The sequence below is a fragment of the Camelus dromedarius genome, chromosome 16 (assembly GCF_036321535.1).
Source record: "Camelus dromedarius isolate mCamDro1 chromosome 16, mCamDro1.pat, whole genome shotgun sequence".
NCBI lineage: Eukaryota > Metazoa > Chordata > Mammalia > Artiodactyla > Camelidae > Camelus > Camelus dromedarius.
The window spans coordinates 22,170,084-22,187,384 of record NC_087451.1 but is presented as its reverse complement, the minus strand read 5'-3'; the positions used below and the strand labels follow the sequence as shown (position 1 = coordinate 22,187,384).

Here is a 17,301-nt window from a genome sequence, read left to right as displayed (position 1 = left end):
CACTCTTACCTGAAAGGTGAGCTGGGCAAGATAGGTCAGCTTATCACACTCGAAGAGCCCGCGGGCGGTGTGCTGGTACACAGAGAAGGTGATGCTGTCTGTTAGGTTGGCCACTCGTTCCCTGAGGCTCTCGTTGGCAGCAGCCTTCTCCACAGCCTTCCGGAAGACGACACTGAAGGCCTGGGGGCAAGAGGCAGGACACTGGGAGTTCACACAGCTCTCTGCACATGGCGAGTAGTCTTACCTGTGACAGATAGTACAATCTGCCCGTCACAGAAACGTCTTCCCAGCAGAACCTGCCAAGAAGGGACAGTGGCAACAAGAAAACTCTTGTCTTAGTTTGCTCATATAAATGATCACAGTGTCCCAAAGTGGGCAAAGCTATGGGGCACAGAGAGAAGAGCCTACAGTTTTGGTCAGTGAAAAATAAATGTCCAGTGGCCAAAATAATTACATTAAATCCAACAAGTTTTGTTGGAAACAATAACCAGTTATGACTGATGGTTCTCCCCACTAGATTATAAAATTCTTGGTGGCAGAAATCAGTATCTCGTACAACTTTGCTGATTATAAGAGACCCTTATACATAACAGGCACTCGGAATATTTTAAATCACTTTTCCTTTTGGAAATGATCAGGATATCAGCTGTTGTTTGTTTTTGTTTCTAGTAACTCTGCAGACATTTGATGAGTCCACTTACATGTCCTTTCTCTCTCGTGGACCCTTCCTGTAATGGTGGGAGCATAATCTGATTTAGTTACATTGTATGAACTACACATTCAGTTTTTCATTGTTTTAAACTTAGATATAGACTAATTATAAAGATTAATACTAGGAATGCTGCATTTTGAATGTGACATGAATAGAATGAATCATTAAAGAAAATAAAAATCAAGACATGATCAGAACTTCTTAGTTTTCGGCTGTGCAGACTTCCAGTTTTCCCTCTGTTTTGCTGAACACACATTTCCATGGGCTTCATCTACTTTCCATTTTTCAGGACTAGTCACTGCGGGAGAGTCCAGCTACTCTCAGGACTAGGGACGTGAGCCTGTAGTTACTAGGCTTACGGTGCTAACTTTTATACTATTGTTCCATATTTTATAGTTCTTTCATATGCTGCTTTGACCTGACTAGAATGCCAAGTATTGGATTTCTTTTAAAAACACAAAATATTACAAACGCAGTTCATTTAATCTGCAGAGACTCTGAGTTGTGGGATGGGGTTTGGCTCCAGCTGAATGTGTTCCAGGTCCTGGAGGCCCTCTGATTTCTCAGCCCTACACCTTGGCCTCCAGACAGCAGCTGAGCTTCACAGATGAGGTGTGTGCTGTGTTGTGTGTGTGTGTGTGTGTGTCCTCTCTGTTTGTCAGGCTAAACCACAGAAGTTGTTCAGAAATTCTCCCCCACCCCAACGCCTCTCCAGTTCTGGTCTTTAGGAGAAAGCCTTATCACACTCTCAGAGACGTACTTAAAATATATAGGTCTTCATTTTTTCATGACCTAGATAAGTTTGGTGAGTACTTACAATTTGTTAACGTCTTTGATTTTAGAAATATTTCAGCAACTGTGAAGCAGTTGCTTTGAGGATATTAGGGAAATCAGGAAAGTACCTTAAAGTTGGACCATTACTATGGCCTGCTTTGGTTTTAACTGATACAAATGACACGCACATTTGATCACCCCTTTGATATTTTAAGCTCTTTGGGGGCAGGGGTCACTTCTGGTATTTCTTGGTGTCCTCTTCCACATGTGCAGCAAGCGGTGTGCCTGCTCTATGTCACGTGCACTGACTGAGCAACAGAGGCCAACACCTGCTGTGGCATCGCCTTCAGCTCCGGCCAGATCACTGAGCCCCAAGCACTGAGTCATATTAGATAGGGCAGTGTAGCTGTTCTCCTGAGTCTGATCTTAAGGATCTAACGAAGTACATGGACAGGCTCTCATGGAGGGAGAGCCATGCTGGCTGTGCTATGCTGCTTTATTGGGATTATGCAAAATCTCCAGGTGTGAGTCACCTTGAGCGAAAACTGGTACATTGGGTGGATCCTGCTGAGGTCACTCATGACGAAGTAGAGCAGAGAGGCTCGGGCGGCGGCTGGCCGATAGTGCTCCCGGGCCTCGTTGAGCTCCACTTCGGTCACCTTGGCCTCCTGCACCTGTTAGAAAAATAAGCAGCGGTCCATTACTCAACAAAGGGCTTCATACAATGCCTGGCACACAGCAGACACTCAGTAATTGTTCTTCGATGTGAAAGAGAAGGGTAAAGAAAGAAGACAGGAGGAAGCAGGGAGAAGAGACAGACACGGTCGATTCCGTCTCTGACCTTCGCCTCTGTGTGCATTGGGGTCTGTTTCCCCATCTCTCCTGCCCAAGGCAGTGGAACTTCTGCTGTGAGTGTTTCACAGACTCCGCACGCCCCTCTCTAGAGACACGGAGGCGATGAGAACCCGCAGTAAAGCCTGGTGGTCACACAGCAGTCGTGGAGACAAGGCTGCACCTTCCTCCTTTCAGCTGCTCACTCCAACCTTAGCTGTCTGTTATCCCAGCATGGGTATGACCTGGTTTACCTGCCTTCCCATCATTCCTTTTCATTTTCCCTAACTTGTCCCCACCTGGAACAAACCCTTTTTTCTCATATTTGGAGAAATCCCGGTATCTGGACAATAAAGGTATTCCTTCAAAGGTGTATTGCTCCCGGGCACTGTTAACAGACAAGCAGACCCTGCTCAGAACCAGCATCTGAGTTACTCCCCTGGTCCGAGCACAGGCCTGATAACCTGAAAGGGCCTGCGCCGGTTCCACAGTCTGCTGGGGAGCGTGAGGGGCGGGCCTGGCTCCCAGCCCCACAGTGGGGAGGAAAGGTCTCCCAACAGCTGTGAAATGAAGGAGGGGACTATATACTAAGCCGTTTTGCAGGGTGATGCCGTTTTTTGAGAGCTGAGATTCCTGGGAGTCACTGAAGTTTTCTCATTAGAACCAGACCTGTGGGATCTCTGTAGGCTGTGGGTTTTCTCAGGCCTGCGCCTGTCAAGTTGTACAACAGTGTGATTCCTCAGCTTCAGGGCGATTCCACAGACTCTCAGATCCATTTGGCTCGGGTGAGCACCCCTGTACGGAACATGAGGCCCCGCACAGACGTTAAGTGCTCGTCAACCACTGGTGGAGTCGAACTGCCCAGGGCATCTCCCAGGAGGTGGGGGCTCCGCCATGCAGGATGAGGCAGGCACTTCAGGAATCCTCCTAGCTGGATTTTCCAGAAGAAACTTAGGAAGATGGCAGAGCCACATGTTGCACTGATTTCTTTTTTTCCTTGCAGTTGGACTCAGGGACCAGGAGGAGGGCCTCTGCCTCCCAGCCCTGGCTGCCAGGACTTACCTTTTTCTCAATTTCTGCAGCAGTCTGCTTGGTGACCTCAAGGCTCTCCACCAAGGCCGTTTCTCCCAGGAAGTTCCCGGAGGCTGAGGAGAGGCGGGAGAGCAGGTTGTCTTCTAACGTTTTGAGGGTGATTTTGAACCCATTCTGCTGCTTCGTGAGATCTGACTGCAAGTATCAAAGAAGGGAGAGTCAGGTATAGGAGCCCAGAGCATCCTGTTCTTGGGGTCAGCTGAATACATAAAGGATTATGGGGCTGGCGTCCCTTCCCTTAGGGATAGCAAACTGGAGGGAGGAGATCAGAGTGCCTGGGACGGCGAGCAGGTGAGTTCAGCAGATGAACTGAATCCCAGTGGCGCCAATTACCAGTCACATGACCCTGGGCTGTGTTTCCCCTTAATACTTCAGTAACCTCAGCTGGGTTAACCCTGTCCCTGTGCATGTGGGTGCTCTGCAGTGCATGACACAGTGCTGGTACACGGTCAGGTCACTAAATGGAACTTATTTCTGGGACTAGTTAGAGGGTAGGGTCAAGTTTGAGCTCTCTGAAGGGTTCTCTCCACCACCACTTAACTGCCCCTAAAGGGAAGAGCTCTCCTACAGATGGCCTTAAAAAGACAACTAGAAACTGTTCTACACGGTTTGGACAAGAGCATCCCTGGACTGGGGCATTGGTATCCAAGCAAAGCTTGAATATTTTTGTGGCGGGTGTAATTAGGTTTACTTATTTATTTTTAATGGAGGTGCTGGGGATTGAACCCTGGACCCTAGGCATGCTAAGCATGAGCTCTGCCACTGAGCTCTACCCTGCCCTCCTCAAGCAGCTCCTGCCTCATCTCCCCTTTCTGATGGTTAGACTCCTTACCCTAAAGCACTGGGCGCTCTCGCTCTCTTTTTGGGGTGGGGGTGGGGGGCCCACATGTAACTTTGGGCAGCCGTGGTTTCTTTGCTCTTGTACAGCCTGGGATTATTGCTTTTGGGTTTGTGGCAAGAACAATTTTCCTCTCGGAGGCTCCAGTCACAACCACCCCGGCCTATCTTCTGTCTCCTAAGAACACGTGACTCCATCCTCCCCGACAGCCAGGACACACTCTTCTCTCTGCAGGAGCGCTCTGTGCTGGAAGCTCTCAGATTGTTTAGGAATCAGCTCATGTCACCTCCTCATAGAACCTTGTTTTGATCTCCCAAGTCTAAGCCCCCTGGCTCTCTAACATCGCCCTGCTTTTATAATCTAATCATGTCTAAGGAGAGGGTGACAAAGGATACAGCTTGCTGTGGACAAAACTGTGCCCCCACAAATTCCTATGTTGGAGCCCTAACCCCCCATGCGACTGTGCTGGAGGTGGGGCCTCTAAGGTTAAATGAGGTCATGAGGATGGGGTCCTCGTGGTGGGATTCGTGTGCTTATAAGCAGAGGTACCAGAGAGCGTGCTCTCTCTGCACACAAGGAAGAGGTCTGAGAGCACATGGTGAGACAGCAGCCGCCTACAAGCCAGGAAGAGGGGTCTCAGCAGAAACCAACCACGCCGGCCTCCAATCTCCAACTTTCAGCTTCTGGACTGAGAGAGAAGTGTCTGTTGTTCAAGCCACTTGGTCTACAGTACTTTGTGGCGGCAGCCCAAGCTGACTAAGATTCTATCTATCCTAATGTGGGTGAAGCTGTTTCTGCTGCCCTGGTAGAACTGACCCCACTTAGCTGTGGACTTAGACACGTGAACCTGTGTGACGAGAGTCCCTCACATTGGCCCCAGCATGTCCCCAGACGGCCACGCCTGGCCTGCTCCCGGGTGAGCGTGTGGGTTCCCCTGCTGCCCTGTACCTCCTGTTTCGTGACCTGCTCCATCCTGCGTTCCTACCATGGGGCTCCAGGTGGCTAGATGGTGGTGACACTCCTCCAAGCTCTGGCAGAACCCACGCTGCTCAGCTTCTGAAAAAGCAGCCCCCAGCCCTCCCAGAGTGGGGCGCATGGCAGGGGCTGGTGACAGAGCGTCTTCTTCCTCCCCTCCTTGGTGGGTACCCGACGCACCTTAAGCTGCTCCAGGTCTGGCCTCTCCATGCTGACCACGGCGGCCAGCAGCTGGTCCTCCAGGCCGGCCCTGGTCACGGTGAAGTTGATGAGGGTGGCCTGAGCCTGCACCTCGGGTTGGTAGTGAGGGCTGGCCAGCTTGGTGTGAAGGATGAGCCGGAACTCAGGATTGTACTCACACTCTTTGTCTCCGATTTTAATGAACCTGGAACACAAAGGCTCATGTGAAGGTGCGGTGCCTTGCTTGGAGGTCTGGTCAGGGACAGACCATAGATTTTTCTTTTTTTTTGCAAGATCATAGCAAACGTCATCGTATTCAGATGGGCTCCTCCCAAGCGTGTACAGACTGAGCCCTAGGATCCCCGTTTGCCCTCATGTGGGGAGCAGGGGTGGAGGGTGACAGACTTTCTCCCACAGTCACCACGTTTGATTTTGTAGGCACGGCTGGAGGGAGAGCCGGTCACTCTGCGGCCGCATAGATTAGCACATCATGAAACAGTTCCAGCAGATGGCGGTAAAGCGTTTGCAGGGAAGGGCACCTTTCTTGCACAAAGGCGACTTACGGGGTAGCAGTAGGGCCTACATTTTCTCTTGGCTGATGAAGCATCGCTTCTATGGGTGGAAATGGCTAATTAAGTGAATAAGCACACCCGAAGGATATGCGAAGGTGAGCGACGGCCTGGGCGGTGGGTGAGGCTCCCGAGTCCACGCAGCCCTTCCTGACAGCTGTCCCTCCCTTCCCCCCCCTCCTCCCCCTCCTCCTCCTGGCAGACCCTTGCTGAGCCCTGGTCAGCGACCAGCACCCAAAGCAACACAGGCTCATCCAATCGACACAGTTGAGTTCTCAGAACTCAGATGACTGGTGTCAATAAAACGCTCACGGTTAGAAGTCAGCCTGCTTTTTGACCGCTTTCCCTCTAAAGCTCCTCCAGCTGGTGCACTGTGGCCATTTTGAAGCGAGCTAATGAGTTGGCTGTTGGAAGCTGTTCCAGAAAACTTTCCCTCGGACACCAGGGCAGCTTAATATTCTGCTTCTGGAAGACTGAAAGGTGTGCTTCGGGGGAGCTCTTTGAGGCGAACTGAGGAGAGGACGTTCTCGGAAGAGCAGGTCTGTCCAGGCTCCACCAGGGGCCGTGAACCGGCTCCTCGGAGAGGACCGGCAGTGCAGCTGACTCTCACCGTCCTTTCTTAATGACTTCTCTCCCCAGCAGCGGTCCCAGCACAGGGTCGATGGACTCTTCCAGGTTTTCAATCAGCACCACATCTCCGTCTTCCAGGGCACGCTCTACGGTTTGAAGGTAGCTGAGGAGAAAGTGGGGCAGGTGAGCCTGTGGCAAAGCACAGACTCAGAGGCAATTTAATAAGACAGCCGTGCCTCTGCAGCACAAGGGTAAACTTGGAGACACAGCCCTCTGGGATGACTTCAGTGGCACATTTTTCTCTACTTAAAATGGTATTTAAGTGATCTGATGTATCTTTTAGAAATAGGGACAAACTACAAAATGCAATTTTATTTATTTATTTACTTATTTATTGAGGTACCCTTTTTTTTTACTATGATAGACTACTTTGAGACAATAAATGTTACTAAATATAAAACTAAACAATTAAAGGCTGGTATAGTATTATATAAATACAAAAGAGTAAAGACTCTAATAACATAATTTAATATAGAGTAAAATGTAATCTCTAATTAATCGGAGAAAAGATGGAGAATTTAATAAATGGTATTGGAACACAGGCTAACTGCTTGAAAAATGAAAATTAGGTCTGTACGTTATAGAGTACCCTAAAATATATTTCAGGTGATTGTATTTCAGTGTAAAAAGAAAACCATAAAAAACCTTAAAAATCTAGGTGAATATTTATATAATTTCTGGAGAGAAAAAAGACTTTTCGAAGCACTGATTTATAGAGGAAATGTGTAACAAACCTTGCCCCCCAAAAAGTGTAGTATGTCAAACCGCACAAAATTTAAACGCCAACGACACACTTGGACACATATTCATTCATTCAAGGGAGACTATACTTAACAGTCTTAGCACGTGTTATACACAATGTAATACCCATATTCAAATACTACACAACAAATCTAGAAGACTGCTCAACAGAAAGGTAGTCAGTGGACTTGAACAGAGAAATAATTACTAGGTGTCAGGCACTATTTTCAGCACTAGAGATGTAAGAATGAGCAAAAAGAACAAACTTCTGCCTAGCACGCAGTTATTGGTCAGTTAGAAAGGAGTATTTTAATCACAGTTTGAAGGGAAGGCGAGGATTAGATGACTGTGGCGGATGACACACTCCGTCATTCCCGTCCCTCGACGTGTGCAGTAACGCCCCACATGGACTCGTGGCTGGACAAAGGGCTCTGAAGGTCTCCTAACTACCTCAGCTGCTAAGCAGCCCTCTGCCAATGTCTGGTGGCCCCTCAGGAGAGAGAGTTTAGGCCTCTTCCATGCGGCTCCGGGGCAGAGGTCGGAGCAACAGTTAGAAGAGAGCTGAGGGAGGCAGCTTTCGGCTGAGTGTGAGAGAGACCTCAAAACACAGCGATGCCTGACAGTGGGAGAGGCTGGGAGGCAGGAAGTATTCCAGGAGAGGCAGGTGGATGAATGCCCCGGGCTGGCGGAGAAAGGACTTGGGGATGGGGTGAGAAGTGATGCATATGATTTCTAACGGGGAAGAAGAGCAGAGACTCAGTACCCAAGCATCTCTCCTTGAGATGGTTCCTGAAATGAGAGGACAAACTCGAGAAGATTCATGGGGGGATCAGGAGCGTAGAAACAATCCACTGGGGTTTAAAACCCACTCATAACATTTTTTTTCCTCAACCTAAGTGGCAAAGTGGGAAGTTTTATGTGCAGCCACCTACCTCTTCTGACCAATCTGGGTGACCCGGAGGGCTGCGCCGTACTTGTTCTTGATCCATTTGATGCCTTGCAGCTGAGGGTCCACCAGGAGCGGCCAGCGCTCGCAGTGGAGGAGGATGGTGGCATTCTCCGTGGACATGCGGTCCGCGGGGAGGCCCTCATTCTGCCAGGCAGCCACGTCGGCATCATCTGTCAGCATCTTCAGGGGATCCAGCATGGGGGTCACTGGGATGGGCACCTGGCGGTGAAGAAATGCCACATGTGCTCAGAGTGGAAGCATGCGCCCTTGGCTGGGATGGACTCCACAGGGGCTCACTCCAAGGATGGACACAACTCCAACAAATGCAAGACCCAAATCCCCCTGAGGAGCGCTTTTCTGTCTGTGTGCTTATTTCTGGAAGCAGGCTTTCCTAAAGTCCTGATAGTCTTTTTATTTATTTTTTCTTGATGGAAGAACAGCAGCAGAAATTCCACCCCTGCGATCCTCTGTTTTTCAGTATGTTCACCTAAACCAAATTTCTGCCACCAATTATTTGTATTTCAGTCAGTAGCCTCCATACTCCTTCACTCACGTTAATAGGTCCCCGCTTGCTGCACTTCTGTGCGTCCCCAACCGGGCCCCACGCCAGCCCCACTGAGCACCTTCTCCTCTCCTCTCATCACTGTCACCACTTGTGGACCAATGCCCAGCTTGCAAAGGACTGCAGGTGCCCACCTTTCCCCTGCTGCCAACCACCCCCACTTCCCGCCTGCCTGCTGGTGCCCTGGGAGGCCTGGGAGCAAGCCCTCGGCCCTGTCCCCCTGGGAGCCTGTGCCCACCAAACCCTCCCTCTTCTGTCTCTGTTGGCCTCTCTCAGCTCATTTAATTCTTCTACAAGTAATCTTTTTCACTGCAAGCACATATACCTTTGTTGTTGTTGTTGTTAGCGGAGGCACTGGGGATTGAACCCAGGACCCCGTGCATCCTAAGCCCGCATTCTGCCACTGAGCTATATCCCCCCACACCCACTTTTTTAAAATTGGAGTAAAAGTCACATAACTTAACCATTTGAGAGCACACAAGTCAATGGCACAGTCCATTCCCAGTGCTGTGCAACCATCAACTCTGTCTCGTTCCAAAACACTTTCTTCACCCCAAAAGGAAGCCCCGTGTCCATTAGCAGTCCCTCCCCATTCCCTGCTTCCTGCAGTTCCCAGCAACCGCCTGTCTGCTTTCCGTGCCTGTGGATTCACCTATCCTGGACGTTTCACACACACGCTATCATGCGGTGCGTGACCTTTTGTGTCTGCCGCTTTCACTGAGCAGAATGTTTTCGGGGTTCACACGGATGCCCTTGTAACCACACCATCCCTCTCTTCTCTGCAGTGTGTCTTCCCAGTCGCCTGAGGAAACCTCTCCAGGCCATCTCCTTTCCCTATACTCAGATCTGTGAAGGCACCCATGGCCAGTGTTAGACCTTCAAGCAAACCTCAAAAGGGAAAGCAGCCACTGGAGGTTCTCATCCTGGGATCAGAGATGTATTTCAATAGAACTGTTTCCCTTGTGATTGTATGCATTCTACTTCATGCGCTCAGAAACACCACTGTGGGAGGAACCCAGAGTTTTCCCAGACTGCCACAGGGACCCGTGGCACAGAGGTGCTCCAGGACCCCAGACCAGCCGGGACAGTCCTGCTCGCGGCCACTGGGATGCTCACCTTCCTTCACGCCGCTAATGATCTCTTCTCAACAATTTCCTTTTTCACAAGTGTTCAAGATGAATAAGAAACAGCCTTATTTTTTGTTTATTTCCCAGTACTGTAACAGCTTTAAAAACACTCTTCGGCAAAGCATCAGGTGAGTCAGATTTTATGAGCTGAGCTGTGAAGCCAACTGCCACCAGACAGCGGGGGTTTTGTGTTCTAAGGACACACCTACAAGTGGGTTTCGGGGTCCAACCCTTACTGCACGTGGGGACTTCGTGTGCCGACACTCTTGCAGCTGCTGCTCTGACTCCCAGCTTCTGTCGGGCCGTGGACCCGGTCTTGAGGCTCTCCTCTAGCTCCTGCAAGCGGGGTGGTGGGGAGTGCAGGCTGAGGACTGGGTGAGAACTGAGGGCTGTGAGGGATGTGGAAGTGTCATGATGCACACAGACACCCAGAAACCCTGGATAGAGATCCAGTCAGGAACTAGCGTGAGGGCCAGGGAGTACAATCCACCTACTTACACCAGGAGCGGAGCACACAGGGCCAGGAGGAGAGGAGCACACAGGGCCAAGGAGGTGAGGAGCACACAGGACCAGGAGGAGAGGAGCACACAGGGCCAGGAGGAGAGGAGCACACAGGGCCAGGAGGAGAGGAGCACACAGGGCCAGGAGGAGAGGAGCACACAGGACCAAGGAGGAGAGGAGCACACAGGGCCAGGAGGAGAGGAGCACACAGGACCAAGGAGGTGAGGAGCACACAAGACCAAGGAGGTGAGGAGCACACAGGGCCAGGAGGAGAGGAGCACACAGGACCAAGGAGGTGAGGAGCACACAAGACCAAGGAGGTGAGGAGCACACAGGGCCAGGAGGAGAGGAGCACACAGGGCCAGGAGGAGAGGAGCACACAGGACCAGGAGGAGAGGAGCACACAAGACCAAGGAGGTGAGGAGCACACAGGGCCAGGAGGAGAGGAGCACACAGGACCAAGGAGGAGAGGAGCACACAGGGCCAGGAGGAGAGGAGCACACAGGGCCAAGGAGGTGAGGAGCACACAAGACCAAGGAGGTGAGGAGCACACAGGGCCAGGAGGTGAGGAGCACACAGGGCCAGGAGGAGAGGAGCACACAGGGCCAGGAGGAGAGGAGCACACAGGGCCAGGAGGAGAGGAGCACACAGGACCAAGGAGGTGAGGAGCACACAGGACCAAGGAGGTGAGGAGCACACAAGACCAAGGAGGTGAGGAGCACACAGGGCCAGGAGGAGAGGAGCACACAGGACCAAGGAGGTGAGGAGCACACAGGGCCAGGAGGAGAGGAGCACACAGGACCAAGGAGGTGAGGAGCACACAGGACCAAGGAGGTGAGGAGCACACAAGACCAAGGAGGTGAGGAGCACACAGGGCCAGGAGGAGAGGAGCACACAGGGCCAGGAGGAGAGGAGCACACAGGGCCAGGAGGAGAGGAGCACACAGGGCCAGGAGGAGAGGAGCACACAGGACCAAGGAGGAGAGGAGCACACAGGGCCAGGAGGAGAGGAGCACACAGGACCAAGGAGGTGAGGAGCACACAAGACCAAGGAGGTGAGGAGCACACAGGGCCAAGAGGAGAGGAGCACACAGGGCCAGGAGGAGAGGAGCACACAGGGCCAGGAGGAGAGGAGCACACAGGACCAAGGAGGAGAGGAGCACACAGGGCCAGGAGGAGAGGAGCACACAGGGCCAGGAGGAGAGGAGCACACAGGACCAGGAGGAGAGGAGCACACAGGGCCAGGAGGAGAGGAGCACACAGGGCCAGGAGGTGAGGAGCACACAGGGCCAGGAGGAGAGGAGCACACAGGGCCAGGAGGAGAGGAGCACACAGGGCCAGGAGGAGAGGAGCACACAGGGCCAGGAGGAGTGGAGCACACAGGGCCAGGAGGAGAGGAGCACACAGGGCCAGGAGGAGAGGAGCACACAGGGCCAGGAGGTGAGGAGCACACAGGGCCAGGAGGAGAGGAGCACACAGGGCCAGGAGGAGAGGAGCACACAGGGCCAGGAGGTGAGGAGCACACAGGGCCAGGAGGAGAGGAGCACACAGGGCCAGGAGGAGAGGAGCACACAGGACCAGGAGGAGAGGAGCACACAGGGCCAGGAGGTGAGGAGCACACAGGGCCAGGAGGAGAGGAGCACACAGGGCCAGGAGGAGAGGAGCACACAGGGCCAGGAGGAGAGGAGCACACAGGGCCAGGAGGAGAGGAGCACACAGGACCAAGGAGGTGAGGAGCACACAGGACCAAGGAGGTGAGGAGCACACAAGACCAAGGAGGTGAGGAGCACACAGGGCCAGGAGGAGAGGAGCACACAGGACCAAGGAGGTGAGGAGCACACAGGGCCAGGAGGAGAGGAGCACACAGGGCCAGGAGGAGAGGAGCACACAGGACCAAGGAGGTGAGGAGCACACAGGACCAAGGAGGTGAGGAGCACACAAGACCAAGGAGGTGAGGAGCACACAGGGCCAGGAGGAGAGGAGCACACAGGGCCAGGAGGAGAGGAGCACACAGGGCCAGGAGGAGAGGAGCACACAGGGCCAGGAGGAGAGGAGCACACAGGGCCAGGAGGAGAGGAGCACACAGGGCCAGGAGGAGAGGAGCACACAGGGCCAGGAGGAGAGGAGCACACAGGACCAGGAGGAGAGGAGCACACAGGGCCAAGGAGGTGAGAAGCACACAAGACCAAGGAGGTGAGGAGCACACAGGGCCAGGAGGAGAGGAGCACACAGGACCAGGAGGAGAGGAGCACACAGGACCAAGGAGGAGAGGAGCACACAGGGCCAGGAGGAGAGGAGCACACAGGGCCAAGGAGGTGAGGAGCACACAAGACCAAGGAGGTGAGGAGCACACAGGGCCAGGAGGAGAGGAGCACACAGGGCCAGGAGGAGAGGAGCACACAGGACCAGGAGGAGAGGAGCACACAGGACCAGGAGGAGAGGAGCACACAGGACCAGGAGGAGAGGAGCACACAGGGCCAGGAGGTGAGGAGCACACAGGGCCAGGAGGAGAGGAGCACACAGGGCCAGGAGGAGAGGAGCACACAGGGCCAGGAGGAGAGGAGCACACAGGGCCAGGAGGAGAGGAGCACACAGGACCAAGGAGGTGAGGAGCACACAGGACCAAGGAGGTGAGGAGCACACAAGACCAAGGAGGTGAGGAGCACACAGGGCCAGGAGGAGAGGAGCACACAGGACCAAGGAGGTGAGGAGCACACAGGGCCAGGAGGAGAGGAGCACACAGGGCCAGGAGGAGAGGAGCACACAGGACCAAGGAGGTGAGGAGCACACAGGACCAAGGAGGTGAGGAGCACACAAGACCAAGGAGGTGAGGAGCACACAGGGCCAGGAGGAGAGGAGCACACAGGGCCAGGAGGAGAGGAGCACACAGGGCCAGGAGGAGAGGAGCACACAGGACCAGGAGGTGAGGAGCACACAGGGCCAGGAGGAGAGGAGCACACAGGACCAGGAGGTGAGGAGCACACAGGGCCAGGAGGAGAGGAGCACACAGGGCCAGGAGGAGAGGAGCACACAGGACCAGGAGGTGAGGAGCACACAGGGCCAGGAGGAGAGGAGCACACAGGGCCAGGAGGAGAGGAGCACACAGGGCCAGGAGGAGAGGAGCACACAGGACCAGGAGGTGAGGAGCACACAAGACCAAGGAGGTGAGGAGCACACAGGGCCAGGAGGAGAGGAGCACACAGGACCAGGAGGAGAGGAGCACACAGGACCAAGGAGGAGAGGAGCACACAGGGCCAGGAGGAGAGGAGCACACAGGGCCAGGAGGAGAGGAGCACACAGGGCCAGGAGGTGAGGAGCACACAGGGCCAGGAGGAGAGGAGCACACAGGGCCTGGAGGAGAGGAGCACACAGGACCAGGAGGAGAGGAGCACACAGGACCAGGAGGTGAGGAGCACACAGGGCCAGGAGGAGAGGAGCACACAGGGCCAGGAGGAGAGGAGCACACAGGGCCAGGAGGAGAGGAGCACACAGGGCCAGGAGGAGAGGAGCACACAGGGCCAGGAGGAGAGGAGCACACAGGGCCAGGAGGAGAGGAGCACACAGGGCCAGGAGGAGAGGAGCACACAGGGCCAGGAGGAGAGGAGCACACAGGACCAGGAGGAGAGGAGCACACAGGGCCAAGGAGGTGAGAAGCACACAAGACCAAGGAGGTGAGGAGCACACAGGGCCAGGAGGAGAGGAGCACACAGGACCAGGAGGAGAGGAGCACACAGGACCAAGGAGGAGAGGAGCACACAGGGCCAGGAGGAGAGGAGCACACAGGGCCAGGAGGAGAGGAGCACACAGGACCAAGGAGGAGAGGAGCACACAGGGCCAGGAGGAGAGGAGCACACAGGGCCAGGAGGAGAGGAGCACACAGGACCAGGAGGTGAGGAGCACACAAGACCAAGGAGGTGAGGAGCACACAGGGCCAGGAGGAGAGGAGCACACAGGACCAGGAGGAGAGGAGCACACAGGACCAAGGAGGAGAGGAGCACACAGGGCCAGGAGGAGAGGAGCACACAGGGCCAGGAGGAGAGGAGCACACAGGGCCAGGAGGTGAGGAGCACACAGGGCCAGGAGGAGAGGAGCACACAGGGCCTGGAGGAGAGGAGCACACAGGACCAGGAGGAGAGGAGCACACAGGACCAGGAGGTGAGGAGCACACAGGGCCAGGAGGAGAGGAGCACACAGGGCCAGGAGGAGAGGAGCACACAGGGCCAGGAGGAGAGGAGCACACAGGGCCAGGAGGAGAGGAGCACACAGGACCAAGGAGGTGAGGAGCACACAGGACCAAGGAGGTGAGGAGCACACAAGACCAAGGAGGTGAGGAGCACACAGGGCCAGGAGGAGAGGAGCACACAGGACCAAGGAGGTGAGGAGCACACAGGGCCAGGAGGAGAGGAGCACACAGGGCCAGGAGGAGAGGAGCACACAGGACCAAGGAGGTGAGGAGCACACAGGACCAAGGAGGTGAGGAGCACACAAGACCAAGGAGGTGAGGAGCACACAGGGCCAGGAGGAGAGGAGCACACAGGACCAAGGAGGTGAGGAGCACACAGGACCAAGGAGGTGAGGAGCACACAGGGCCAGGAGGAGAGGAGCACACAGGGCCAGGAGGAGAGGAGCACACAGGGCCAGGAGGAGAGGAGCACACAGGGCCAGGAGGAGAGGAGCACACAGGACCAGGAGGAGAGGAGCACACAGGACCAAGGAGGTGAGGAGCACACAGGGCCAGGAGGAGAGGAGCACACAGGGCCAGGAGGAGAGGAGCACACAGGGCCAGGAGGAGAGGAGCACACAGGGCCAGGAGGAGAGGAGCACACAGGACCAGGAGGAGAGGAGCACACAGGGCCAAGGAGGTGAGAAGCACACAAGACCAAGGAGGTGAGGAGCACACAGGGCCAGGAGGAGAGGAGCACACAGGACCAGGAGGAGAGGAGCACACAGGACCAAGGAGGAGAGGAGCACACAGGGCCAGGAGGAGAGGAGCACACAGGGCCAAGGAGGTGAGGAGCACACAAGACCAAGGAGGTGAGGAGCACACAGGGCCAGGAGGAGAGGAGCACACAGGGCCAGGAGGAGAGGAGCACACAGGACCAGGAGGAGAGGAGCACACAGGACCAAGGAGGAGAGGAGCACACAGGGCCAGGAGGAGAGGAGCACACAGGACCAAGGAGGTGAGGAGCACACAGGGCCAGGAGGAGAGGAGCACACAGGACCAAGGAGGTGAGGAGCACACAGGACCAAGGAGGTGAGGAGCACACAAGACCAAGGAGGTGAGGAGCACACAGGGCCAGGAGGAGAGGAGCACACAGGGCCAGGAGGAGAGGAGCACACAGGGCCAGGAGGAGAGGAGCACACAGGGCCAGGAGGAGAGGAGCACACAGGGCCAAGGAGGAGAGGAGCACACAGGGCCAGGAGGAGAGGAGCACACAGGGCCAGGAGGAGAGGAGCACACAGGACCAGGAGGAGAGGAGCACACAGGGCCAGGAGGAGAGGAGCACACAGGGCCAGGAGGTGAGGAGCACACAGGGCCAGGAGGAGAGGAGCACACAGGGCCAGGAGGAGAGGAGCACACAGGACCAAGGAGGAGAGGAGCACACAGGGCCAGGAGGAGAGGAGCACACAGGGCCAGGAGGAGAGGAGCACACAGGACCAGGAGGAGAGGAGCACACAGGACCAAGGAGGAGAGGAGCACACAGGGCCAGGAGGAGAGGAGCACACAGGACCAAGGAGGTGAGGAGCACACAGGGCCAGGAGGAGAGGAGCACACAGGACCAAGGAGGTGAGGAGCACACAGGACCAAGGAGGTGAGGAGCACACAGGGCCAGGAGGAGAGGAGCACACAGGGCCAGGAGGAGAGGAGCACACAGGACCAAGGAGGAGAGGAGCACACAGGGCCAGGAGGAGAGGAGCACACAGGACCAAGGAGGAGAGGAGCACACAGGGCCAGGAGGAGAGGAGCACACAGGACCAAGGAGGTGAGGAGCACACAGGGCCAGGAGGAGAGGAGCACACAGGGCCAGGAGGAGAGGAGCACACAGGACCAAGGAGGAGAGGAGCACACAGGGCCAGGAGGAGAGGAGCACACAAGACCAAGGAGGTGAGGAGCACACAGGACCAAGGAGGTGAGGAGCACACAGGGCCAGGAGGAGAGGAGCACACAGGGCCAGGAGGAGAGGAGCACACAGGACCAAGGAGGAGAGGAGCACACAGGGCCAGGAGGAGAGGAGCACACAGGGCCAGGAGGAGAGGAGCACACAGGACCAAGGAGGAGAGGAGCACACAGGGCCAGGAGGAGAGGAGCACACAGGGCCAGGAGGAGAGGAGCACACAGGACCAGGAGGAGAGGAGCACACAGGACCAAGGAGGAGAGGAGCACACAGGGCCAGGAGGAGAGGAGCACACAGGACCAAGGAGGTGAGGAGCACACAGGGCCAGGAGGAGAGGAGCACACAGGACCAGGAGGAGAGGAGCACACAGGGCCAGGAGGAGAGGAGCACACAGGGCCAGGAGGTGAGGAGCACACAGGGCCAGGAGGAGAGGAGCACACAGGGCCAGGAGGAGAGGAGCACACAGGACCAAGGAGGAGAGGAGCACACAGGGCCAGGAGGAGAGGAGCACACAGGGCCAGGAGGAGAGGAGCACACAGGACCAGGAGGAGAGGAGCACACAGGACCAAGGAGGAGAGGAGCACACAGGGCCAGGAGGAGAGGAGCACACAGGACCAAGGAGGTGAGGAGCACACAGGGCCAGGAGGAGAGGAGCACACAGGACCAAGGAGGTGAGGAGCACACAAGACCAAGGAGGTGAGGAGC

At 55.5% G+C, this 17,301-nt stretch overlaps 1 protein-coding gene across 1 annotated transcript in view; it reads right to left on the bottom strand.

Moving 5' to 3' along the window:
• Positions 1-17,301, bottom strand: part of DNAH9 (dynein axonemal heavy chain 9) — a 273,515-nt gene that overhangs the window by 46,252 nt on the left and 209,962 nt on the right. The window contains exons 53-58 of the mRNA XM_064495271.1: positions 8,275-8,510; positions 6,582-6,704; positions 5,403-5,607; positions 3,380-3,544; positions 2,020-2,160; positions 10-180 (exon numbers count right to left, since the gene is read on the bottom strand). Coding sequence (XP_064351341.1) covers positions 10-180; positions 2,020-2,160; positions 3,380-3,544; positions 5,403-5,607; positions 6,582-6,704; positions 8,275-8,510 — 1,041 coding nt within the window. The remainder of the gene's footprint in view (positions 1-9; positions 181-2,019; positions 2,161-3,379; positions 3,545-5,402; positions 5,608-6,581; positions 6,705-8,274; positions 8,511-17,301) is intronic.